Source organism: Crinia signifera, chromosome 5 (assembly GCF_055691185.1).
Source record: "Crinia signifera chromosome 5, ASM5569118v1, whole genome shotgun sequence".
Taxonomy (NCBI): Eukaryota; Metazoa; Chordata; class Amphibia; order Anura; family Myobatrachidae; genus Crinia; species Crinia signifera.
Window position 1 is genome coordinate 311,912,779 of NC_139221.1, and position 23,824 is coordinate 311,936,602.

The 23,824-nt window shown below is 47.1% G+C and overlaps 1 protein-coding gene across 1 annotated transcript; it reads left to right on the forward strand.

Moving 5' to 3' along the window:
* Positions 1–500: 500 nt before the first annotated feature.
* Positions 501–23,621, forward strand: MIOS (meiosis regulator for oocyte development). The gene is made up of 11 exons (XM_083189479.1): positions 501–679; positions 4,511–5,832; positions 7,921–8,019; positions 8,436–8,693; positions 8,874–9,043; positions 9,935–10,000; positions 13,288–13,446; positions 16,702–16,854; positions 19,238–19,442; positions 21,291–21,420; positions 23,041–23,621. Exons 2-11 carry the CDS (start codon positions 4,530–4,532, stop codon positions 23,135–23,137), a joined length of 2,640 nt encoding a protein of 879 aa, XP_083045605.1. The 5' UTR covers positions 501–679; positions 4,511–4,529; the 3' UTR covers positions 23,138–23,621.
* The last annotated feature ends 203 nt before the right edge of the window (positions 23,622–23,824 follow it).

A 23,824-nucleotide genomic window follows, 5' to 3' on the forward strand; every position in this document is an offset into this window, starting at 1 on the left:
GTACCCCTGGAATTATATGGCACACATGGTAACACCCCTGGATTTATACAGTACAACTTGCAGCACCCCTGGACTGATCCGGCACATGTAGCATACCTCCCAACAGTCCCGATTTCAGCGGGACAGTCCCGATTTTTGGCCTATACGCGCGGGGAACCGCGCGTATAGGCCACGCCCTCAAACTAGGTCACGCCCCGGCAGCAGCTCCGTGACCGTCCCGCTTCCGTCTCCTCCAAAGTTGGAAGGTATATGTGTAACAGTACTTTTGCAGTAAAATAAAACTTTTCTCTCCCTCTCACATCATAGTTTATTACAGGGAAATGATATAACATGTGAGACCGTGAGGGGATCATCATCCCAGTGAGTGTGCCTGACGTGTACTGGGCATACAGGTGATGTCACTGACTGCAGCACGTGACTGACTGCCTGAGTCCTGACTTGAGTGACTCCCGCGGAATTACGCACATAATAATCAACGCCGTCCAAGCCCCGCCTCCTTGACGCACTGACGCACGCCGCGTGGTGACGTCGCGGCGCGGTTTCCCTCTCTGCTCCTTATTGGCTGTGACCTGGCCGGGTGTAAGCACTGGCAGAGAGTGTGTCTGGGGCTGGTTACCCGTGTCACCCGGGGCGCCGACACCCGAGCGGCTTGTGCTCGCCTCCTCCATTCTACCACAAGGTAACACTGGGAGCCGACAGTCCCAGCTTGCCCATTGACTTAGTGTGGTTGGCGGAGCGTCCTGGGACCTGTAGTTCCCCAGCAGCTGGGGAGCCCTTGTCACCTAGCTCTGGTGGTATATACAGTGCAGTGTGAGGGCAGCCAGACGCAGACATAGTATATGATGTACCCTCCCCACCCATGTACAGAGTATGAGTCATTGGGTCAAACCCAATTTAGGGGACTAAGTAAAAACCGGACCCGGATAAGACACCGGAACGCCGGACCAGACATCAAACTCTGCATTCCGGAGCTTATAGTGTCTGGTCCGAGGGGTGTCCCATGCGGGGGGTGTCTTGTCCGGGGGGATGCCTGTGATTGCTCACACCAGGGACATGGGGAAGGGGAGATTACAGCCTCCCTGTGTGGTCTGGACCGTTCCAGTTTTTATTACACCCCCGGACCATGCGGTGAGGCTGTATTCTCCCCCCTCTCCTCTCCCAGGTGACAGGTGCGAGAGCAGCCCCATCAGATGGAGCACCCCCGGACAGGACACCCCCGGACCGGATACTACAAGCTCCGGAATGCAGAGTTTGATGTCCAGTCCGGCATTCCGGTGTCTTATCCGATTCCGGATTTTACCCATACCCCCAATTTAGGTCAACGTGCATTGTGTTGACCACTGAATGTAGACAGGGCTGATGTTGACACCTAATATAGGTTGGGAAGGTTGACACAAGCATTCGGTTAACAATGGGAAGGTGGACAGTCGAAAGGTCTACATGAGTTTTTCATGTTTTTTTTGCTCTGAATGTTGACATGGACACCGTCTAAGTGTACAGCATCCACTCACCTGGCTCGTCACGCTCGCCATGCTTTGGGCTCGCTGCCTTGGGCATACTATTTTATTCTCCCACTGCACCATAGTGGAAAGTGGGGCATGCAATACAGCCTGTTGGCTCAAAAAAATAATAATACTAAAACCTCATGTTGACCTTGCTATTGTCGACCTAATGCTTGTGTCAACCTTCCAACCCTGTGGACCCTAGCCATGTTGACCTAGTGACTATCCCCCTAAAACCATATCTACATGTGTATATACTGTATGTGCAGAATAATAAAAAAATCGCATGTTGGTGGTGTTTGTAAAAGATCTCTAGTATACTGCACCTGCGGAGCTCTGAACAGCTATAAAGTGCTATAAAAATGACAGTGCTATAAAAATGACATTTAGTAAAACGACATTCGTTTGTCAACTTATGCCTGAAGAGCAGTTACCATGTATTAGTACGGTGGTCAGGGAACAGGGGTAAATTACCCCAAATGGGGTAGTTGACTCTACTAAAGAAGTGGGCGGACTTGGAGGTGGGAGACTGGGCATCATGCAGGGAAGCGTGTTATACACAAGGGCCTGACAAACTGCACTATATCAGGTCCTTGTACACTACAGTACTGTAACACACACAGGCAGGCATGTATATAGAATCTATATATAGATTACATATGCAATGAAATGAAATACCTGGGGTAATGGACGGTCGCGCTGCCGAGACACAGCCGGGCATGCATATGAATCTATATGCATGCCCGGCTGTGTCTCGGCAGCGCGACCGTCCATTACCCCCCAGGAATTAAATTTAATTGCATATATAATCTATATATAGATTCTATATACATGCCCAGCTGTGTGTGTTACAGTACTGTAGTGTACAAGGACCTGACGCAGTGCAGTGCGTCATGCCCTTGTGTATAACATGCGTGTGATGCCCAGTGTCCCGCCTCCAAGTCCGCCCGCTTCTTCAGTAGAGGTGACTAGCTGCTGCACCATCTCGGCAGCGCGCAGCCTTTACTGCCGCTGCGGCACCGAGTTTCTTTGTCTGGCTATAGGCTCCTTTCAGGGTACACCCATCTCTAGTCAGGGGGAAACATTGCACAGACTGTCACTATATCATCTTGTTATACTGACGCTATACCTCACACAGCCATACATGGTAATCCTCATCATCATCATCAATGGCTGCCAGGCTGTGTGCCGTACTAGCAGTATATAGCATCCATTTCTGGGGGTACAGTGTGTATTACATTTATATGATTTCCTTCCTTTAAATCAAAGGGGTAATTTCATTGTATCTAAATATATTTTGGGGTAAAAGGTGAAATAGTTTCCTGACCCCTGTATTATTAGTAATAGGCTCGGAGATACCCCATTCAGGGGTATCTGTGTGAATTACCCCTATAGAGATTAATGATACTTATTCAAGCTGTCCACTATGCTGAAATAATACAACTCACTGCAACAGTGCTAGGTGTCGGCCATTTTGCTTTTACCTTTCCTCCTACAACCCATGGAGTACAAGATGTAAATATTACTTCAGTACGGGTCACTCTAATGTTCCCACTTTGGGGCCGATTCATACTTTATCAGTGAGCAGCAAATATGGCCCTGTTCTATGGTGAAGTGCACATAGTTGCTCTTGCGCCAATGCTGGGGCGATCGCAAAACGATAAGCAGGCAGGCGGTGGGCGCACCCATAGAAAGGCTGGGCGGCCACCTGCGAACGCAGGCATGGCCCTGCCTGTTTGGGGGCGTGCTGATGATGTCACATGACGACAGGGCCCTCCATGAATTCGCCATCATAACAGTAAATCTAGCCTTACTGGTGAGGAACCATCAAATGTTTGAATGGTATAACATTAAAAATTTAGTAGCTATATCATTCTTGTTGCTTGTGATCTTCATATAAGTATGCTGAACCAATGCAATGCAGTAAACACCCAACAAAGATATAGGGACGTGAATCAGATAGAAGGTGCTAAATCTGCCTAGCATTAAGCTTTGGTTAATGTGTTGGTGGTGGTGTTTTAGCTCGGTACTCGGTATTGACCAGTTCTTCCGATATCGGGTGAACGGCCGCTGTATTGTATAGGTGCGTATGCAGTGCCGAAGCAGGACCGCCAACCGATAAATGGAATCTAATGCTCCTGCATCGGTCGGGACCAGGAGGTCGCATCTCATGTGCTGCACATGCAACCTCCTGATCCCCATAGAAAGAGCCACTAACCCCCTCCTGCTCCCCCCACCTCACAGGGGTCAAAGTGGGTCACGGCTGGATAAGCACACAGCCTGGTTTTTTATTTATTTAATAACAATTTCTTATATAGCGCACACATATTCCGCAGCGCTTTACAGAGAATATTTGAACATTCACATCAGTCCCTGCCCCAGTGGAGCTTACAATCTATATTCCCTACCACACGCACACACAGACATTCTAGGGTTAATTTGTTGGGAGCCAATTAGCCTTTCAGTATATTTTTGGATTGTGGGAGAGAACCGGAGTACCCGGAGGAATCCCACGCAAGTACGGGGAAAATATACAAACTCCACACAGTTAGGGCCATGGCGGGAATCGAATCCATGACCTCAGTGCTGTGAGGCAGTAATTCTAACCATTACACCATCCGTACTGCTTCTGGTTATCAGGAGCGTTTTCCCAATCAGCTAGGGATTGAACAAGTGTGTACCCAGCTTTACTCTTCAAGATTGTGAATGTTAACACTGCTTGATGCTAGGCAGATTTAACACCTCCGATTGAATTCATCTCCCTATATTCTTTGTTGTATGTGATTTACTGCATTGGTTCAGCTTGCTTAAATGAAGACCACAAGCAACAAGAATGTGGAAAAATACTTGGGATTCCTTACAATAGGCTTTTGTTTTTAAGAAGTCATGTTGTTGTGCCTGTAGTTACAGCATATTAAGAAACCAGGGTGTTTTTTTTGTTTTGTTAAATCATGTGGTTTAAACCAACCAACCCTGTTTGCTAACATATAGGTGTTTTGTCTTTCCAGTGCTGGCTGATTTCACAAAATGAGTGGGTCCAAACCTGACATTCTGTGGGCTCCCCATCACGTGGACAGGTTTGTGGTTTGCGATTCGGAACTCAGCCTCTACCACATTGAGTCGGCGGCCAGCACCAACTCCGAGCTCAAGGCAGGGTCCTTACGATTGTCTGAAGAGACTACTGCAACCTTGCTGGCCATAAACTCGGACACACCGTATATGAAATGCGTGGCCTGGTATCCCAAGTATGACCCAGAGTGCCTCCTGGCAGTTGGTCAGGCCAATGGCAGAATCGCTCTTACAAGTCTAGGCCAGGACCATAATTCCAAGTGTAAGGACTTGATCGGAAAAGAGTTTGTCCCCAAGCATGCGAGGCAGTGTAACACACTCTCCTGGAATCCCATGGACAGTAACTGGCTGGCAGCTGGCTTAGATAAACACAGAGCTGACTTTTCAGTGTCGATTTGGGATATAAGCAGCAAATACACTCCTGATGTAGCCTTTCCTTTGGACAAAGCTCGACTGCCATCTGGTGATGGCGAAACAAATTTGTTGGTAACTAAACCACTCTACGAACTAGGGCAGAACGATGCTTGCCTATCCCTTTGTTGGCTTCCAAAAGACCAGAAGCTGCTTCTGGCCGGGATGCACCGGAACTTGGCTATATTTGACCTCCGAAGCACTAACCAGAAAATGTTTGTAAATACTAAAGCAGTCCAGGGGGTGACGGTGGACCCTCATTTCCACGACCGGATAGCGTCATTCTTCGAAGGGCAAGTGGCAATCTGGGACCTTCGGAAATTCGAAAAGCCGGTTCTGACTCTTACAGAGCAGCCAAAGCCGCTCAGTAAAGTGGCTTGGTGCCCGACAAGAACTGGACTGCTAGCCACCTTAACTCGGGACAGTAATATAATCAGACTGTATGATATGCAGCACACTCCCACCCCTATCGGCGATGAAACCGAGCCCACGATCATAGAGAGAAGCGTTCAGCCTTGTGACAACTACATTGCTTCCTTTGCGTGGCACCCCACTAGTCAGAACCGCATGGTGGTGGTCACTCCCAACCGGACCATGTCCGACTTCACCGTGTTTGAGCGTATTTCTCTGGCCTGGAGCCCTACCACCTCCTTGATGTGGGCGTGCAGCAGGCAGCTGTATGAATGCACAGAGGAGGGGAAGGACAGCTCTATAGATCGAGACATAGCCACTAAAATGCGACTGAGAGCTTTGTCCAGGTACGGTCTGGACACCGAGCAGGTCTGGAGGAACCACCTACTGGCGGGCAATGAAGACTCTCAGCTGAAATCCCTTTGGTACACTTTGCACTATATCCTTAAAGACACTTTCATTGCCTTTGCAAAATCTGTGGGGAGGGGGGTGTATTATAAGGCTGGTAGTGATCACTCTAGAATTTTGTGCTGGGAGGGCGACGCTGCACGGGAGCTGTGCAAGGGGGCGGACCGGGCTCGCCGTCGTCACAAAAGGGGTGTGCCCAGGCCGCGACGTCATCAAAAGGGCCGGGCCCGGCCGCCGCCGTCACTAAAAGGGGCGGGCCCGGCCCCGCCGAAGTTGCTGTGATGCCGGCGAAGTGCCGGACTGCGGCACTGGGCTTCCCCGTGCACACAGTCGGGGCAGGCACCAGGCTGTTTTAGCGGGGCGCTGCTAGAGGGCCAGGGCGCATTTTGCCCTTTAAAAATCGGGCAGGGCGCAGCGCCCCACTAAAACAGCCTTTCGGGAACACTAGCTGGGCATAATAACTAGTAATCCAATGTATGACTGGTCCAATATTCTAGTACTACATCTGCTGCTAAGGCAGGTATTCCTAAGTTCGGTCCTCAAGGCACACTTTAGGTGGTTATACACACACAAAGATTTATCTGTCCAATCTGTCTGGTGGGAACAAAAATCTAATAATGTTTGTGACCAAATGACATTCAACCATTCGCTCCCAATCAGTGGGAAATAGACAAAAAACGATTGTTCGGATTTTATTATATATTCGGATTTGTTATATCAAATGGATTTAACTAATTTGCCTGAATGACCATTGTCTTCCAGTGTTTGGGAGCAAATGTTAGATTCTCATATGCTCTAGATTGGACAGAGAAAAATTTAAGTGTGTATCCAACTTAACAGAGCAGGATTTAATGCTATGCAGGCTTCAGCATAGATGGTTACTTAAAAGTAACTGAGGTAGTAATTAACCCCTTCAGTGGCAATCCCGAGAATTTTCCGGGCTGTACCTCAGTTTCCAGTCTGGCAAGCCCAGAAAATTCTCGGGATTGCCACTGTTTACAGCCGGGCAGCGCTGCTGAGTTCAATCACTGAACACAGGCAGCTTCAGCGCTGCCCGGCTCCCTCCCCTCTGCCGCGCCTCCTCCTCCCCCCTCCCCTCCGGGTTTTGTATTGAAGTCCCCGGCGCCGGCTTATGACAAGCCGGCTGCCGGGGACAGGGATGCGGTGCAGGTCCGGGCAGCTGCTGATTGACAGTGCAGCGGCGCTGCATGGACCCAGGGAGGCAGCGGTGTTTTTTTTTTTTTTATGGCAGCGCTCCCCATAAAAAACTCGCCCAGTGGGGAGGACTCCCAAAAAAAACCCCCACCACTGAAGGGGTTAATTCAGCTATGCTCAAATCTGGATATCAATAAGACCTGGACTGCTAACATGGATACACACTGGCAGATATATCTGCAGATCGATTGATTTTGACTAATGTCACTATTAGGTGGTCAGACTTACCTTACCTTGCCCTGCCCAGTTGAGCTTTCTCTGCTGGCTACTGCGCGGGTGGTTGTCAGATCGCCTGTACACACAGCATGATGTGCAGATATTTTGGCCGTGTTGCAACCGATGTGACATTTCTGTGAATGACACCATTCAGATTTATCACTGGTACACGGTGGCTGATGTTTCATCAATATATATCGGCCAGTATGTACCCAGCATTCATGTGCCTTGAGGACAGAGGTTGGAAATGCCTGTGCTAAGGTAAAGATCGCAAAGCTCTGGAGTATAATCCTGATACTTCCCATTGTATTATGTGGATCTGTGAATAACATTCTGTGTACAGGCTACGGGTGATGAGCTTATGTATTGCTCTTGCTGCTCTCTAACATATTGGTCTTGGTACTACATGTATGACAGGAGTGGGGTAATAAACAGAAGAGCAATTTGGTACAGTGGGTTATGTTCTGGACCCTAGGGCACTGGTGAAAAGCTGGTGCCTCTAATGAATTCTCCCAGATTCTCTTTGTTTTTTGGCGGCGTATCACAGGGTCTTAGTAGGACGTTCTGTAAATTGACCAGCATGGGGATAGGCTGTTGTTTAGGTAATAAAGTTAGCTTTGAAGCTGTTGGTTTGGTGAGTTTTCTAGTGTATGAGCCATCTGCCTTATTTTCCTATATATATGAATACTTATGAAGCAGTATGCTGAGGACATAGAACAAAAATCTTCAAGCAACAAAGGATCCTTGGTGTACGCTGGTATTAAAACCATAGTGAAATCATCGATGGGTAAGAGGATTTAAATCCTAATGGCAACAAGCCCTCTGCAGATGTGTCCTTGTCATGTTGATTCATGTAAAATGTTGGTACTGCATGATCCGTTTAGTCTGCAACATACGTGCAATGGTGATGTTCGGGTCAAGAGACGAAACCGGCCTTCTTGGATGGCAAATTAACTTTCTTTCAGTGATTGCAGCATATATATAATGGCTGATAACTAAGGGCAGTAGCTTTAAAAAAAATGTAATAAACTTTTTATCTGACTCTATTTTATCATTACAGTTTATGTTTGGAATTATAATATGTTTTATCATGTTACATAATTATCCTGTGGTCCGTAATAATTGGGTATATTAATAATCTGTCATTTGCAACCTTTGTAGGCCCTGATATATTGATTCTTAATCATAGTTGTTTTTATACAGGAACCACGGAGAGCCTCCGGAGCAGCTGGAGCGGTTCTGACCGGCAGGCGGACGTGGTGCACTACATCAGTGAGGAGCGGTGCCTGGCGCTGCAGCTCTGCGGGTGGAGGAAGAAGGGGACGGATGTCGATATTGGACCTTTTCTTACCTCATTAGAACAGGAAGGAGAATGGGAGAGAGCAGCCGCTATTGCGTTGTTTAACCTGGATATCCGCCGCGCCATACAAATCCTCAATAAGGGGGCATCCTCGGGGAAAGGTCAGCAATTTCTGTTGTCTTATTGATCAGCTTCTAGTGGAATGGGCCTTAAAAAAATAAATATATAAATAAAATACTGATATAGAATATTATTTTATTTTTGTTCTTACTTGCTGTAATAAAAGCGTCTAATAAAACAGGCTTATAATTCACAGTATTTATTATTTTTTTGTTCTGCAGGGGATCTGAACCTCAACGTGGTAGCGATGGCGTTGTCTGGGTATACGGATGAGAAGAATTCCCTGTGGAGAGAAATGTGCAGCTCCCTCCGCATACAGCTGAGCAATCCGTACCTGGCGGTCATGTTTGCGTTCCTCACCAGCGATCCTGGCTGCTATGACACCGTCCTGGTGAGTTTTGCACATCCTAAGAACACATGGCTTTGTGGGTGGGCCTAGGATTACTGCAAATGGCAGGAAAAGCTTGGGAGCTCGGACTAGTCTGCACTGTAGTAACTCCCCAGTGGTAGTCATTAGTGTCCACGTGGTCCTAAAGCTTGATATGGTAAAAGCAAATGTGCCCACCCATTTGTGATGTAAGTCCCGACGGATCGCGCAGCGTATATTGAGAACATTTCGGCTCGATCCGTCTGTAGATATATCTGCAGATCGATTGATATATCTTCTGGTTTGTATCCAGCTTTAGAAAGCGATCTCTAATTCCAGCCTTAAACTGACCGCAATGCTTGATAACCCCTTCGGATTGGATAGTTATCAGACATTACTAATCAAAAGATTACTGCCGTTATCCTGCGTGTGCGGTTCTGACTGCCCTGATAGGCAGCACATGTGAGAAGATGGTCTGCTCTGTCTGCACTGTGAAAGCTACGCTGAGTCTTATTTTGGAAGGAGCTTTGGCTAAGTGTGGGCCTGTGTGGGTGCTGCTTACTATGCGGTAAATCGCATTCACTACTACAGTATATCAATCACTTGTCACAAGTACACGGCCGCAGCGAGTTACTTGTATGGCAGCACTATGGTAGAGAAACTGACCCAGAGCCTACAAGGGTTCTGTCCTGCAGCTGGTTCTCCTTAGTGCTGCACAGGCAGAAAGTGACAGAAAGGATAAACCCTCATTTTTCTTCACCCAGCTTCATATTCGCTCTGTTATTGGGTCTGGATCACCTAAATCGGGCACAGGCCAGGCTCTACCCTGCACATGGGGAATCCGATACATAAGTCAGACAAAGGCGCATGTGACGTTTATCACCTTGACATCACTGTTCCGCTTCTGTGTTTCAGTTTGAATGCGCTATGGCAGTGAGGGATCGGGTGGCTTTTGCCTGCTTGTTCCTAAATGACACTCAGGTAAGGTGGCAAAATTCTTACATGCATTTATACATTCACATGTACTAAATCTGCTTATTACTGAGTTATGTGATGCATAGGAAAGTGCTTTATTATTTTATGGGTCGAGTTTCTGATTGTCTCTCTGCCATCTCATCTTGGATGTCTTGTCGCCAACTCAAACTCAATATTTCCAAAACGGAATTACTTATATTCCCGCCAACTAAGAACAGTTACCATCCTGACATCTCCATCGCTGTTGACAACTCGACAATCCACCCTACCCCACAAGCTCGTTGCTTAGGGGTCATCCTTGACTCTGAACTGTCCTTTCTTCCCCACATTCAATCTGTCTCCAAATCATGTTACATGCATCTAAAAAACATATCCAAAATACGACCCTATCTCACAGAAGACACTACCAAATCTCTTATCCATGCACTCATTATATCCCGCATTGATTATTGCAATAGTCTCCTAACTGGTCTTCCCAAGAACAGACTCTCACCACTGCAATCAATTTTAAATGCTGCTGCTAGGCTGATCTTCCTTGTAAGACGGTCATCGTCTGCTGATCCGCTCTGCCAGTCCCTCCATTGGTTGCCTGTATATTACCGTATTCAATATAAAACACTTCTACTAACTTATAAAGCTATTAACCATACTGCACCAGCATATATCTCTTTACTTATCACAAAATATCTCCCATCTCGACCACTCCGCTCTACAAAAGATCTGCGTCTCTCTTCTGCGCGGATCACTAGCTCCCATTCACTATTACAGGACTTTCATCGGGCTGCTCCCATCCTATGGAATGCCCTTCCACGCACATTAAGACTCTCCACTAGCCTCCAAACTTTCAAGCGTTCCCTGAAAACTCACCTCTTCAGGCAAGCCTATCATATTTATATACCGCACACATAACCCTCTGAGGCACTTATGTATTATATAGCTTCCCTTCTGGACTTGTAACTGCTATGCTATTACTGGTGCCTGTCCTTGTGTTTCCCCCCTATATCCCTATAGATTGTAAGCTTGCAGCAGGGCCCTCCTACCTCCAAGTCTGTCTGTTGTTACCCAGTTTGTCTTATTACTGTCTACTATTGTAAAGCGCAACGGAATCTGCTGCGCTATATAAGAAACTGTAAATAAATACATTTATAAGGCGCCACAAGTGTTTCACAGCACCGTACAGGGTACAGCAAGGAACAGTACAGGGAGAAAAAACAGTATTACATTGAATAAATAACAAAAAATAGAGTACAAATAAAGAGCGCCACAGTTCAATACACATTACAGCTTAAATATAAGTAGTGAGGATTCAATCAACATATAACTAGAGGCTTGAGGCCAATGATGGAGATGAGTATGCGGACAAAGATGGTCACTGAGTGTTGGAGTATAGGAGAGCTGTGAGTGACATGTGAAGAGAAGAGGGAGGAGCTTACAATCTAGTAGGAAGGGGAGACAGATTACAAGAGGTGCAAGCAAGTGGGTGGTGGTTAGATAGCAGGATGTAAACAGGCAAGGGGTCGGAGAACCAGCTAGTTTATGCAGTGGAAGGGTACGCTTTGTTGAATAGGTGCGTTTTCAGTGCCCGTTTGAAGCTTTGCAAGGTCGGGGAGAGTCTAATGGAGCGAGGGAGTGCGTTCCACTGAAGGGGTGCAGCACGGGCAAAGTCCTGTACTCTAGCATGGGAAGCAGTGATCAGGGTGGAGGAGAGACGACAGTCATCGGCCAACCGTAGAGGGCGGGGGGGGGGGGGGGTGTATGAATGGAGATGCTTTATGGTGCTTATCTAACTAATACCCATCACCCCGCCTCTTCTCTTCTGTATAACCTACCCCAGCTGCACCGGAGCCTACTTCATCTGCACAGTTTTCTTCCCATGTCATCCCAGTTCCTGTTATCTCCACATCCAGTTATCTGTAGGCAGTAAGCTCCCAGGAGCTGGGTCCTCCTTTCTCGGGTGTCATGTCGCACCTTTGCCACCTGCCCTGTGTGCAGTTCTAAGTTTAACTTATATAACCCTGCCTGACTGGCGTTGCTGAGTCTTCATCTAAAGAATGACTTAAAGTGGGTACACACTGTGACCTTTTATTTGATATATTATTCTGATGCCGGTCAGAGTGCAATGGGAATATTCTACGGCTGACGTAGGGTGTTTTTATTGCTGCATATCAGGATACAATGCGAAGCATATAGCGTGGACACAGTTTTAGACCCTCTACTGTTTGTGTTTTATTTTTGATGAGGTTTGATGTACGGCGCTGCGAAACACTTGTGGCGCCTTATAAATAAAATTCTAATAATAATAATTCAGCTGCACATTATAGAAACAGCGATGTTGTGGGCAGAACCAGCTTTTATTCGGCTGCAGACCTGGAACCATCTGTGCTTCAGAGATGTCCTTGGCTGCTAGAGATTTCCTTATCTGCAGTCTGCACCGGGTGTAGGCTCCAAGTTCATTATAACACTCCTCCTACACTCAGACATTTGTGTACTGTATACTGTCACACAATGTATAATGTATCATACAGTATATAGAAATGTCATGTCGGGTTAAGAGATATTTTAAGTCATCGCTAATTTTACCCTTCTGTGCAAAGTTGCTTACACTATAACCTTAGTGTGTATGCTCAATATCGCCAATGGTGCGAACTCCCGTGGGTCTTTAACGATGTCCTGAATGTACAGATGATGGAGCACTTCCTGAACGAGGGCCTGCAGCATAGCCCCCACTCCACCCCTGCTCACCGCCATTCGTCACTGCCATCATTAGGAGAAGTATATGCACTTGCCGATGCCAACACCCTAATATCGCTGGGTACATTGGGGGTCATTCCAATTGGCTCGGTAACCGTTCACCAGAGACGCCACCCGCCGATGATTCCCCTTGTTAACGTGCGAGGGCATGTGTAACAAAAACACATCCCCTTGTACGTCTCCGCAGCAGGAGAAAGGATTCGATGATCGCCGACCATACTGACATCCTGTGACATCAGCCGTCCACCCTCATTGCCATGGGAACGCCCAGCGATCCCCGTCCCCATTGCCGCCCACCCCGATGTTTGTGAAGGGCTCGGTGACTATGCAATTCACCAAAGCCATTTGCTAAGGAGAACGGCAAATGCTCATAATAAACCATGCTAATGCGCAGTCCCACTAACGGGGACGAACTCGCCCTTGTAGTGTGTACCCAGCTCGAGTCTCACTGTTGCTGTATGATACATGTTCCCTGTGGCCTCCCAGGTAGAGTTATCGGGTTGTACAGTTTGTGTATGTGACGTACAATGTGCTCGTTGCAGTTAATTAAATATGTGGACAAACTCACTCAAGACATGAAGGATGTTGGGAACCTTGAAGGTATTTTGCTTACCGGATTAACGAAGGACGGGGTGGACCTGATGGAAAGTTACGTTGACAGAACCGGTGATGTCCAGACGGCAAGTTACTGTATGCTGCAGGTAAGTCAGGATAAGTTGTTGTCATTGCCTTTTGTGTTTGTTTTATTTTTGTATTAAAAGTATATGCCCATGTCCCCCCTTCTGTGCTCACTGTCCCTGCTTTATATGAATTTTGGGTACTTGTGTATTATCAGGGCGTCCGCGAATTCGGGCGCAAATCGCACCCAACAATCGGATGCGATTTTCGGACGATTTTTCGCGTTTTCCGGCCGATTTGCATGCTGTTCCATCATTGCACACCTTGCACACCCCCAATTTCCATCGTAGTGCATCGCATGCAATATTGCGGCATGCGATGCATGTGATGCGATTCGATTTTTAATTGTACAAGCACCCTGATGGGTGCTTACAATGTTAAATGCACCCCCACTATCAACGCCAACCCGAAGCGTGGCAAGCGCAGCGAGCCCGCGAGGGGCGGCGGTACACGTCCTCCGACCTTTTCATACCCCCACTGTCGGCGTGGAGTTGATTTTAGATAGTGTGGCGAGCGGATGCAGAATACATGTAAAGTAATCCGTGTCCCCACACGGGGCTCGCTGCACTCGCCACGCTTCGGGCTCTGTGGTTCACTGCACTCGCCACACTATCTAAAATCAACTCCACACCGACGTGGATAGTGGGGGTATGAAAAGGTCGGAGGACGCGTACCGCCGCCCCTCGCGGGCTCGCTGCGCTCGCCACGCTTCGGGTTGGCGTTGATAGTAGGTGTGGCGTTAACAATGGGGGTGCATTTAACATTGTGCATCGCATGCCACTTGCTGGCATGCAATGCTATGCGATATTTAATTGTACAATCGGGCATTTTCCCAAAAATCGCATTGCATACTACCTGGGGGTTTGCAAGGATGGAATAGCATGCAAATCGGCAGGAAATGGCCGAAAATCTGCAAAAAAATCGGACGCTAAATTGCATCGCAGATCATATCAGCCGATAAATCGTATGCGATATCGTATACGATTTACATTACATTGGGCGCCCTTATAATACACAAGTACCGAATTTTGTAATGGGTTTCAAACGTGCCGCTATTATAATGTTGCAGATTCATAGCTTCATATGTCTGGGTGATGCTTTCCTTTGGGATCTGCACAGTCCTTCAGGATAAAAGGGGACTTGGGTTAATTGCTCGGGTATGCTTACCAAGTTAGGTCACATAGAAACCTAGAATTTTAAAGGCAGATAAGTACTCTTAAACTAGGGTCCATACCTTGCATGTTTAAATTGCTCTACTGTCTTAGCCTCTACCACCTCCGATAGAACGCTATTGCACCTGTCCACCACCACTATTCCAGTGTCCGTGCATGTCCTCATGTTCTAATATTTCCCCCTGGACCTTTTTTAAACCCTTGATATAGTTGAAAGTTTGTATCATGTCCCCACTTTGCCTTCACTGCTCCAAACTGTACATATTGAGATTTTTTATGACTTGCCTTCCTCATTGCTTTGTTACATTGATTACCTACCTTTAAGTCACCTGAAGTAGTGACTCCTAGATCTATATCCCCATCAGTAGTTCCCATTATAGTGCCATTAATACCTGTATTTAGCCTTTGTATTTTTGTGACCCAAATGCATGATTTAAAATTTGTTGGCATTAAACTGTGATTGCCATGCTCCTGACCGTACCTCTAGTGATCTAGTTTATCAAGCAGTCTGCAATGTGGGACAGTCAAAAGCCTTGCTAAAGTATAGATAAGCTATATCTACGGCCCATCATTTATCTATTACTTTAGTCACCCAGTCAAAAAAAGGCATAAAGATTTGTTTGACATAATCTCCACCTCAGTAAATCCATGCGGTTTGGGATCATGTAAATTGCTGGATGTGTGATTATGTACAACTCTTTCTTTTGAAAGTGTTTCCTTCAATTTCCCTACTACTGATGTGAGGCTCACTGGTCGGTAGTTGTTGTTTGTGTCTTCCTTGCTTCCACTTTTGCGCAGTGGTACACTTGCTATTTTCCAGTCCTCTGGAATTACTGCTGTAGTTAGTGACTGGTTGAATAATTATGTTATTTGGTCCTACCAGCACCCCTTTAAGCTCTTTTAGTATCATTGGATGTATACGATCTGGCCCCATTGATTCATTCACTTTTAGTTTTGAAAGTTCTGTTAGGACCATCACCTCTGTAAATGTACTTTATTAAATTTTTTTGAATATCCCGCAACATAACTGTTTATCTTCAATTTTTTGTTTCAGCTTATATTTCTTAAATGCCATCTTTTTTGGTTTCAGGTTCAAGGCAACCACAAGTAGATCCCTACTTGTTTTCTGTAGCTTGTGGTGGCTCTCACTGCTGTGTTTAATGTTGAAGAGGGGTTTGCTTACTAGGAACGGTTTCAAAAATGAGACCGCAGCAGAGTTGAGGATAGGCTGAAGAGAGACAAGGTGGGAGTTAGGAAGGAGATAGAGGACCACATTACATTAATCAAGGAGGGAAATGATGAGGGCATGAATGAGAGTTTTAGTAGTTTATAGTGTGAGAGAGGTCCAGATTCATGAAAAATTGTGAAGGACTAAATAGTAGGATTATGGGGAGATGAGGAAAGGCAAGGGTGGCCACCAGACATCAGACTTGTAGAAACACGAGTGAGATGTTGAATCTGGTGGTGGGGTGGGGGAAACGTGGCTTTGCTTTTGGACATTAGCTTATGATATCCATAAGGAGGTGACCGACAGACACAGAAGAGGAGAAAAGTTTGGTGGAAGACTTGTTAATTTGAGCATAAAAACAAAGGACTCTGTTTGGTGTAAGCTTTACAAGCAGGGTTCCACTTTGTCCGTCTGTTATTAACCAGCTTCATCGTCTTCATGTTCCTTTCCCAATTGTAAAGCGCAGCAGAATTTGCTGCCACCATAAAATAAATGAAGGGGTAGCGGAGGTGGGTGTAGAGACCGAGAAGGTGCGGTTAGACAACTAGGGCATTAGCCGGATGAGAGTGGAGCTGGGTAGTGTAACTTAATGGTACTGGGAGGGTGTGGAGTACAAGAATAGATAAATGGGCTTTAGTGAGCTTCGTGGGGTAGAAGGTGGAGGCTGAAGCTGGATTGTAGTGGTCCTAGGAGAGCAGGTGACGAGGAAGGCGGCATGCTAGTTGTGCACCACCAATAAGGCATTTGAAGGGGTGTAGTGGGTGAAAGATGGGGAGTAATTAGAGAGAGGGGAGGTCTAGGATTATATATATTTTTTTTTGGACCAGAGATGGAATGATTCATGGAATAATACTAAGCATTTGCTGTCATCCTATTAGGGTTCTCCTTCTGATGTCTTGAAGGATGAGAGAGTTCAGTACTGGATAGAGAACTACAGGAACCTGCTGGATGCCTGGAGGTTTTGGCACAAGAGAGCAGAGTTTGATATCCACCGGAGCAAATTGGATCCCAGCTCTAAACCTTTAGCACAGGTTGGTGTGTCCCTATGTACCGTGATGGAATATTTCAGTATATGAAACTATGGCTGGATGACTGCTGTAGCACAAAGCCGCCTAGCCAGCATGGGCCGAGATTGCCAGCGGCCATTACAAAAGAAACCACCTGATTTTAAGTTAAGTTCAGTTGGTCCCCAATGGGATTGATTCAAAATTGTACAGGGCTTCATCTCAATTCATCCAGATGGCAAAGCTGCAGTGTGATAGGTTACCGGTTCCCCCAGAGCTTACAGCAGTGTGTTCGGCCATTAGGAACAGAGTGCTACAAGGTGATAAATGGAGGAAGAGCTGCTGTGTAATAGAGGGGTAACGGAGTCATGTCTGCTATAGGAATGCCTGGTTTCTATCCCACCTATATACTTGGTAGTGTTCCTTCTAGGATTTGTGGTGGGCAGGGCGCTGCTGCACTGGGGTGGACCGGGCCCACCGACATCACTTTTGTGGGCAGTCCTGGGCCGCCAACATCACAAAAGGGGCGTGCCCGGGCTGCCGCATCACTAAAGTCTCGGCACTGCCGGGGACGCGCCGGGCATCGCCACCTACAACGGCGCTGGGCTTCCACGTGCACACCGTCGGGGTCGGAGGCAGGCTCTTTTAGTGGGGTGCTGCTAGAGGGGCAGGGCGCATTTTGCCCTTTAAAAATCAGACAGGGTGCAGCGCCCCACTAAAACAGCCTAGCGGGAACACTGCTTGGGTTCATAGTACAGATCTAGCCATGCTCATCTATCCTACCTATGCTCACTGCCTCGTGGCGAAGCGTTGCTCAGCATGGCTAGTATGGCATTGCCATTGAGTGTAATGCTTATGTTCATCCACCAGATGACGCTTCTGAAAATCACCATTGCGCTTGTGTGAGGGCTCCAATGAAATACAGTACAGTAATAAAGTCGGTACTTGTTTCCTAGCACGGCGCCCACTACGGCATTTGCATAGTGGGCTACTCAGGGTAGTGAAATCGCATTGCATGCCATTACTGTATGGCATGCGATGCGATTTTCCTATAATGTATTCACTGCTCTCTGTCAGTGAATACAATACAAAAATCGGGTCCGATAAAAAATCGCATCGCATGCCATTATTGTATGGCATGCGATGCGATCAGATATCGGTTCAGATTTGACATATAATAATGGCATAATGGCTATACAATTAAATTACATATATTGTCATTTATTTAGACGCCCCCCCCCCCACTATCCACGTCATCCCGAAGCGTGGGGAGCGCAACGGAACGTGTCCGGCCGACCTTTTTATACCCTCACTATCCACGTCGGCGTGGAGTTGATTTTATATAGTGCAGCGAGCCACCGAGCCCGAAGCATGGCGAGCGGACGCGTAATACATGTAACATAATATGCGTCCCCTCGCGGGGCTCGCTACGCTCGCCACACTATATAAAATCAACTCCACGCTGACGTGGATAGTGGGGGTATGATAGTGGGCGTTCCACAGCCCCTTGCAGGGCTCACTGTGCTCACCACACTTCAGGATGGCGTGGATACTGGGGGGGGGGGGGCGTAAATAAATGACATTATATGTCATTTAATGGTATAGTACATTAAATGCCATTATAACAGGTAAAATCGCATTGCATCGCATGCCATACAATGGCATGCGATGCGATTTCACTACGTTGGCGTACGTAGTCAAATCGGGCGCCGTGCTAGGAAACAAGTACCATAAAGTCCTAGAACTACTTTACTGTATGCTTTACAGATGAGCACGGGGCTACAGGATCGCTGAATACAGATCCTATACAGTATTCCGAGCTTGGCTCAGTAGGATTGAGCACCCTCATGGCCGATAATCTTGGCCCGCCACCCAGGGACTCGGTGGGGAAATGTATGCCGAGCTTAGCTCCGTAAGGGTGGGCTACATACAGCATACATTTCCCCACCGATTCCTTGGGGCTGCATGAGCGACTACGTAGTATATTTACAATATGGTGGCAGGCCGGCACTATCGGCCATGAGGGAGCCCACCCTTATCGAGCTAAGCTCTGCATATTGTACACAAGCAAAGTGGAAGCAAAGATGGCCGGTAAATGGTGGTGGCACTTCACATATCCATCCGCAGTACTGTACTTGTCATTAGTGGAGCAATCGCCACCTAGCTGTGAAGCAGTGTAATTACATGCTTTTGCCATAGTACGCCTTGGTGCCCATAACAGGACATTTCTCGTGGCCCGACAATGAAGATAGGGTGGCGGGCCAACAGGATAAATGAGCGTGGTTACACCTGTATGCATAAATCCTGACTGCTTGTATGGTTGTATTATATCTATGGCTTTTGTTATCCATATAGTGCATCCTCCAGTACCTTTAGGTTTGTTTTATTCTGTGTTGTGTTTTCTTGCCAGGTGTTTGTGAGCTGTAATTTCTGCGGGAAATCCATCTCTTACAGCTGCTCGTCCGTGCCTCACCAAGGCCGCGGGTTCAGTCAGTACGGGGTCAGCGGGTCACCAACCAAGTCTAAGTTCACCAGCTGCCCCGGCTGCCGCAAGCCTCTGCCTCGCTGTGCCCTCTGCCTCATTAACATGGGAAATCCCATCTCCAGCAGTCCAGGTAACACCCCACCCCCCCTCCCCCTACATAAAGTATATTGTTGTTTCCTGCATTGTCAAATCTGGTGCCATCCCTACTGACCTGGGCTATTCTCCTTCGTGGGGTCCACAACTCCACTAGAGGGAGAATAGAACCTGTGTAAAGTGCAGCAGGTCCGCAATGGGCTTCTTTGCGTTCACCTTCCCCCCCCCCCCCCCCCCCCCCTGTCGGACTAGCAGCAGTCAGGGTTCTGACATCTGTATACTGACTGTCAGAATCCTGACTTTTGGGCCGGCATACCACCCTCTTCAACTTGTTACTCCATATAGTTCATCTATTAAACCCTTCCCGACATTTGACGTACATTTACGTCATGGTCGGGATGTACTTCCCGACACATGACGTAAATGTACGTCATGACTTCAAAGTGTCACCGCGTCTAGGGACGCGGTGACAGAGGGACGATGTCTGCTGTCCCTGACAGCAGACATCTTCCCTCATTGCCCAGGGGGGGCAGCGATGCCCCCCGCCATGGGCGATCGCTGCGATTGGCTGTTCAAACGTGAACAGCCAAAAGCAGCGTTTACTGTGTGATGTGCATAATTTTGACTCTGCTGCCCCCTAGTGACCAAAAAAATTAAAAGCAGGTTGAAATAATGATGAAATAATAAAGAATAGATATGGTCTTTGTTAGTTATTAACTATTTTGAGTGGTATGATTATTTGTCTCACAAGCAGAAAATGTAACATTTTGCAAATTGCAAAATGTTCATTTTTTTACGACATTTTGGTATTTTTCACAAAAAAAAAAACTGTATCGACCAAAATTTATCACTAACTTAAAGTACAATGTGTCACGGGAAAACAATCTCAAAATCACTGGGATAAGTAAAAGCAAAAAAAAGTTATCCCCACTTAAGTGATACCTGTCAGATTTGAAAAAAAGGCCTCTGTCAGGAAGGCAAAAACATGCTGCGTCGGTAAGGGGTTAAAGTTACATTTCCACACTGACGTCCTAAGGCCGGATTGCTACAGAGTAAGCTGAAGCCACAGATTGCCTTCTCTATAATGGATCCAGCAAAAACATTCAGACACCTTCCTATCCGACAAAATACACACTTGCTTATATGGCGGGCACAGACAGATTGTCCACCTGGCACTTAAGGCAAATGCTACAGAAGGGCTGGTAGGTCATCCCACCCTACAAGCTCCACCTCCCAGTGCGCTGGTAGGCTTTCTGGCTGAAGTCCCTGTAATCTGGGGCACCTTTGTGCCTCCTGGCACACCCCGTAGAACATGCCACACCCCTTTTACATGCGTCTGTGAAAGGTATGATGCCAGGGCTCAGTTAGTCCTAGTCCATCCCTGCTGGCTGGTTCACCTCTTACCACAGAAGGGGAATTATTTTACATGAATTTCCGGACACTGGTTCTGACCTTTTTGACTGAACTTATACTTGCAAAAAGTACAGAACATCTGCACCTGAGGCATGTGAAGCTCCAGTGTCGGGACCTGAATTGGGAACATTGCGCACACTGCCCGGACCACATGTGTGTATGCACCAACTAGCTGTTCTCCTGTGGCTAATCGCACACACTCAGACTGTAACATAGGTAACACACACACACACACACACACACACACACAGTGTTGTCCGTTGTTACTGCTTTTACTATTTAGCTCAGACTGTGCCAGTGTCGCTGTGTGGGGTGGTTCTGGTGTACTCCCACCTGGTAACGCTCTGACACAATATATAACGGGGTCTACGGCGCTGTCCTTTCTGTAAGAATCTAGTCCCTGCTGCCGTAGAATGAAGGCTGTATGGCACTGTATGCAGAGTTTCCATTGCTATGTCTACTTTCTGACTAGGAGCATCAAAGTCTGATGAGAAGGTGGACCTAAGCAAGGAGAAGAAAGTGGCCCAGTTTAACAATTGGTTCACTTGGTGTCACAACTGTCGGCATGGCGGGCACGCTGGGCACATGATGAGCTGGTTCAGGTGAGGATTTGGTGCCAGTAGGACCAGGTGCACAAAAAAAACCCTTTTCATCTCTCTGTACAGAATATCTTCAGCAGTCTCTTGTCCCATGGGGAGATCGTGGTGTACAGACCTATCCGGTTCTCAGAGACCTCTGTGGGTCACAGCAGGCTGACACCATCCCACCTTTACCTGGATCACATGCTGAATCCGCAGGCCGCACTTCCTGCCCACCTGCTCCTGTTGCCAAGTCCCAAGTAATGTTCTGTCCAGGAACCTGCCGTGACCCTAATCCAGTCCCTCACACACCCTGTCAGGAAAGCTGAAGGCCCTCTGGTACCTTCTTCCCTAATGCACAGAGGGTTCCCTGTCCTCAGGCCATTAACAATCTCATTCCATGTGAGCAATTCAAGATAGTCCCTACAATCAATTTGGAAAGGATCCTTGTCTGCAGCTCCTTTTACGCCAATTGCTGTCCTCATTGCCTTTCATGGTTTCTTGGATTCTGCGTCCGTAAGGTGCTTCAGAGAAAGGTCCTAAAAAAAAAAAAAAAAACAGGGAGCCCTGATTTTCAGACGACCCCGCCCCCCCAAATGTGTAGTGGCGCTTACCGGCCCTCTGCACGGTCAGATTATCTCTGCGGCAAGCTTCCAACACAAATAATTAGTGTATTCATAATAATAATCATATTTATATAGCGCTCTCTCTCCAGTAACACTCAAGGCTCTAAACAGAATGTAATACAGTACAGGAACAGTGAAGTACAGAAAAGCTTTTCATAAACTATACTTAAAGGAATTACGGACATGCTTGAGTAAACAGGAAAGTCTTGATTCTGTTTTTGAAGGATTCCAGAGTGGGGGGTCTCTCTAATAATAATAATAATAATTGGTACTTGTGTAGTTTCACGGCGGCACTTCCCTGTGGATCGCATCGTATGCAAATATTGCATGCGATTTACATACGATTCGATCCTCGATGCGATTTAGCACACCCCCACTATCCATGTCAGCCCGAAGCGTGGCGAGCGCATGCGGTAAGTGTCCTCCCGACCTGTTCATACCCCCAATATCCACGTCGGCGCGGAGTTGGTTTTATAAAGTGTGGCGAGCGGACATGGATTACTTGACGCGTATTCCGCGTCCCCTCGCTGCGCTCGCCACGCTTTGGGCTCGTTTTTAGTGGAACCTTTGCAGGGCTCGCCACGCTTCGGGCTCGCTGCGCTCGACACACTTTATAAAATCAACTCCACGCCGACGTGGATAGTGGGGGTATGAACAGGTCGGGAGTACGCGTACCGCCGCCCCTCGCAGGGAAAACTGCACTTTCCACCCTTCGGGCTGACATGGATAGTGGGGGTGTGCTAAATTGCATCGCAGATCGAATCGTATGCAAATCGTATACAAATATCGCATGCGATTTACATACGATCTGCTGAGAAGTGCCGCCGTGAAACTACACAAGTACCTAATAATTTTATGTAAACTTGTGGAAGGATCTAAGCTCCCTTTAGATGAACAATGTGGTTGAGGCAAAGCGACATTACGCCACCACAAATCAGCGATACTGCCCCCTTAGTGATCCCTGTTAGTGTATGTATATTGTGTATATTTGTGCAATGACCTATGGCTACTGTTACAGGGACCATGCGGAGTGTCCGGTGTCGGCCTGTTCCTGTAAATGCATGCAGCTAGACACAACCGGAAATCTTGTTCCTGCGGAGACTGTGCAGCCCTGATGCACAGACCCCACCCCAAAGACGTTCTGGTATGGCCCGATTCTGCCTGAGCGGGATTTCTGTTACCGCAGCCAAGTATTTTCATAGTTAATGGACCGATTTTATTGCTGCATTGGAATCTGAGGCCCTTTCATTTTGTAGCTGTGGACTGTTAAAGCTGCTCTAAAATTGCTGTTGTTACAGAAGACCGACCATTATACAGTTGTATTACACGTCAATATTGTGCGGGGAAGGATTTCTATAATGTGCGAAAGGAGAACGACCAGAAAGTAGAGAGATCACATGGTCCGTGCAGCGCTGAAAAGCTGCTATTTATCCTCACGCTGGATGACTTTGGTTGAAATGAGTGTTGGAATTTGTTATTCAAGCACCGCTATAGGATGACGTTACGCTTGTGTGTTCACTGTTCACCTGACAGACTAGACTCGTTCTATAGCAGTGAGGTAAAACATGGTTATGTATTAAAGCAGTGTGATACAAAGCTTGCAGACAAATGACTTTTTCTTTTGTTAAGTCCAAGGTGGGGGATTCAGTCTCTCCCTGGGGGTCAGATGCACTAAGCTTCAAAGTGATAAAATGGAGAGTGATAAACAGTCAGCCAATCAGCTCCTACCTGCCATGTCACAGGCTGGGTTTGAAAAATATCAGAAAGGAGCTGATTGGTTGGTGGTTTATCACTCTCCTTTT

Excerpts from the sequence above, each read along its gene's own strand:
- MIOS (XM_083189479.1), top strand. The coding sequence starts at position 4,530 with ATGAGTGGGTCCAAACCTGACATTCTGTGGGCTCCCCATCACGTGGAC. Across the intron at positions 5,833-7,920 it reads CCTTTGGTACACTTTGCACT|TTATGAAGCAGTATGCTGAG; the intron begins ATATCCTTAAAG and ends ATATATGAATAC. Across the intron at positions 8,694-8,873 it reads GGGGGCATCCTCGGGGAAAG|GGGATCTGAACCTCAACGTG; the intron begins GTCAGCAATTTC and ends TTTGTTCTGCAG.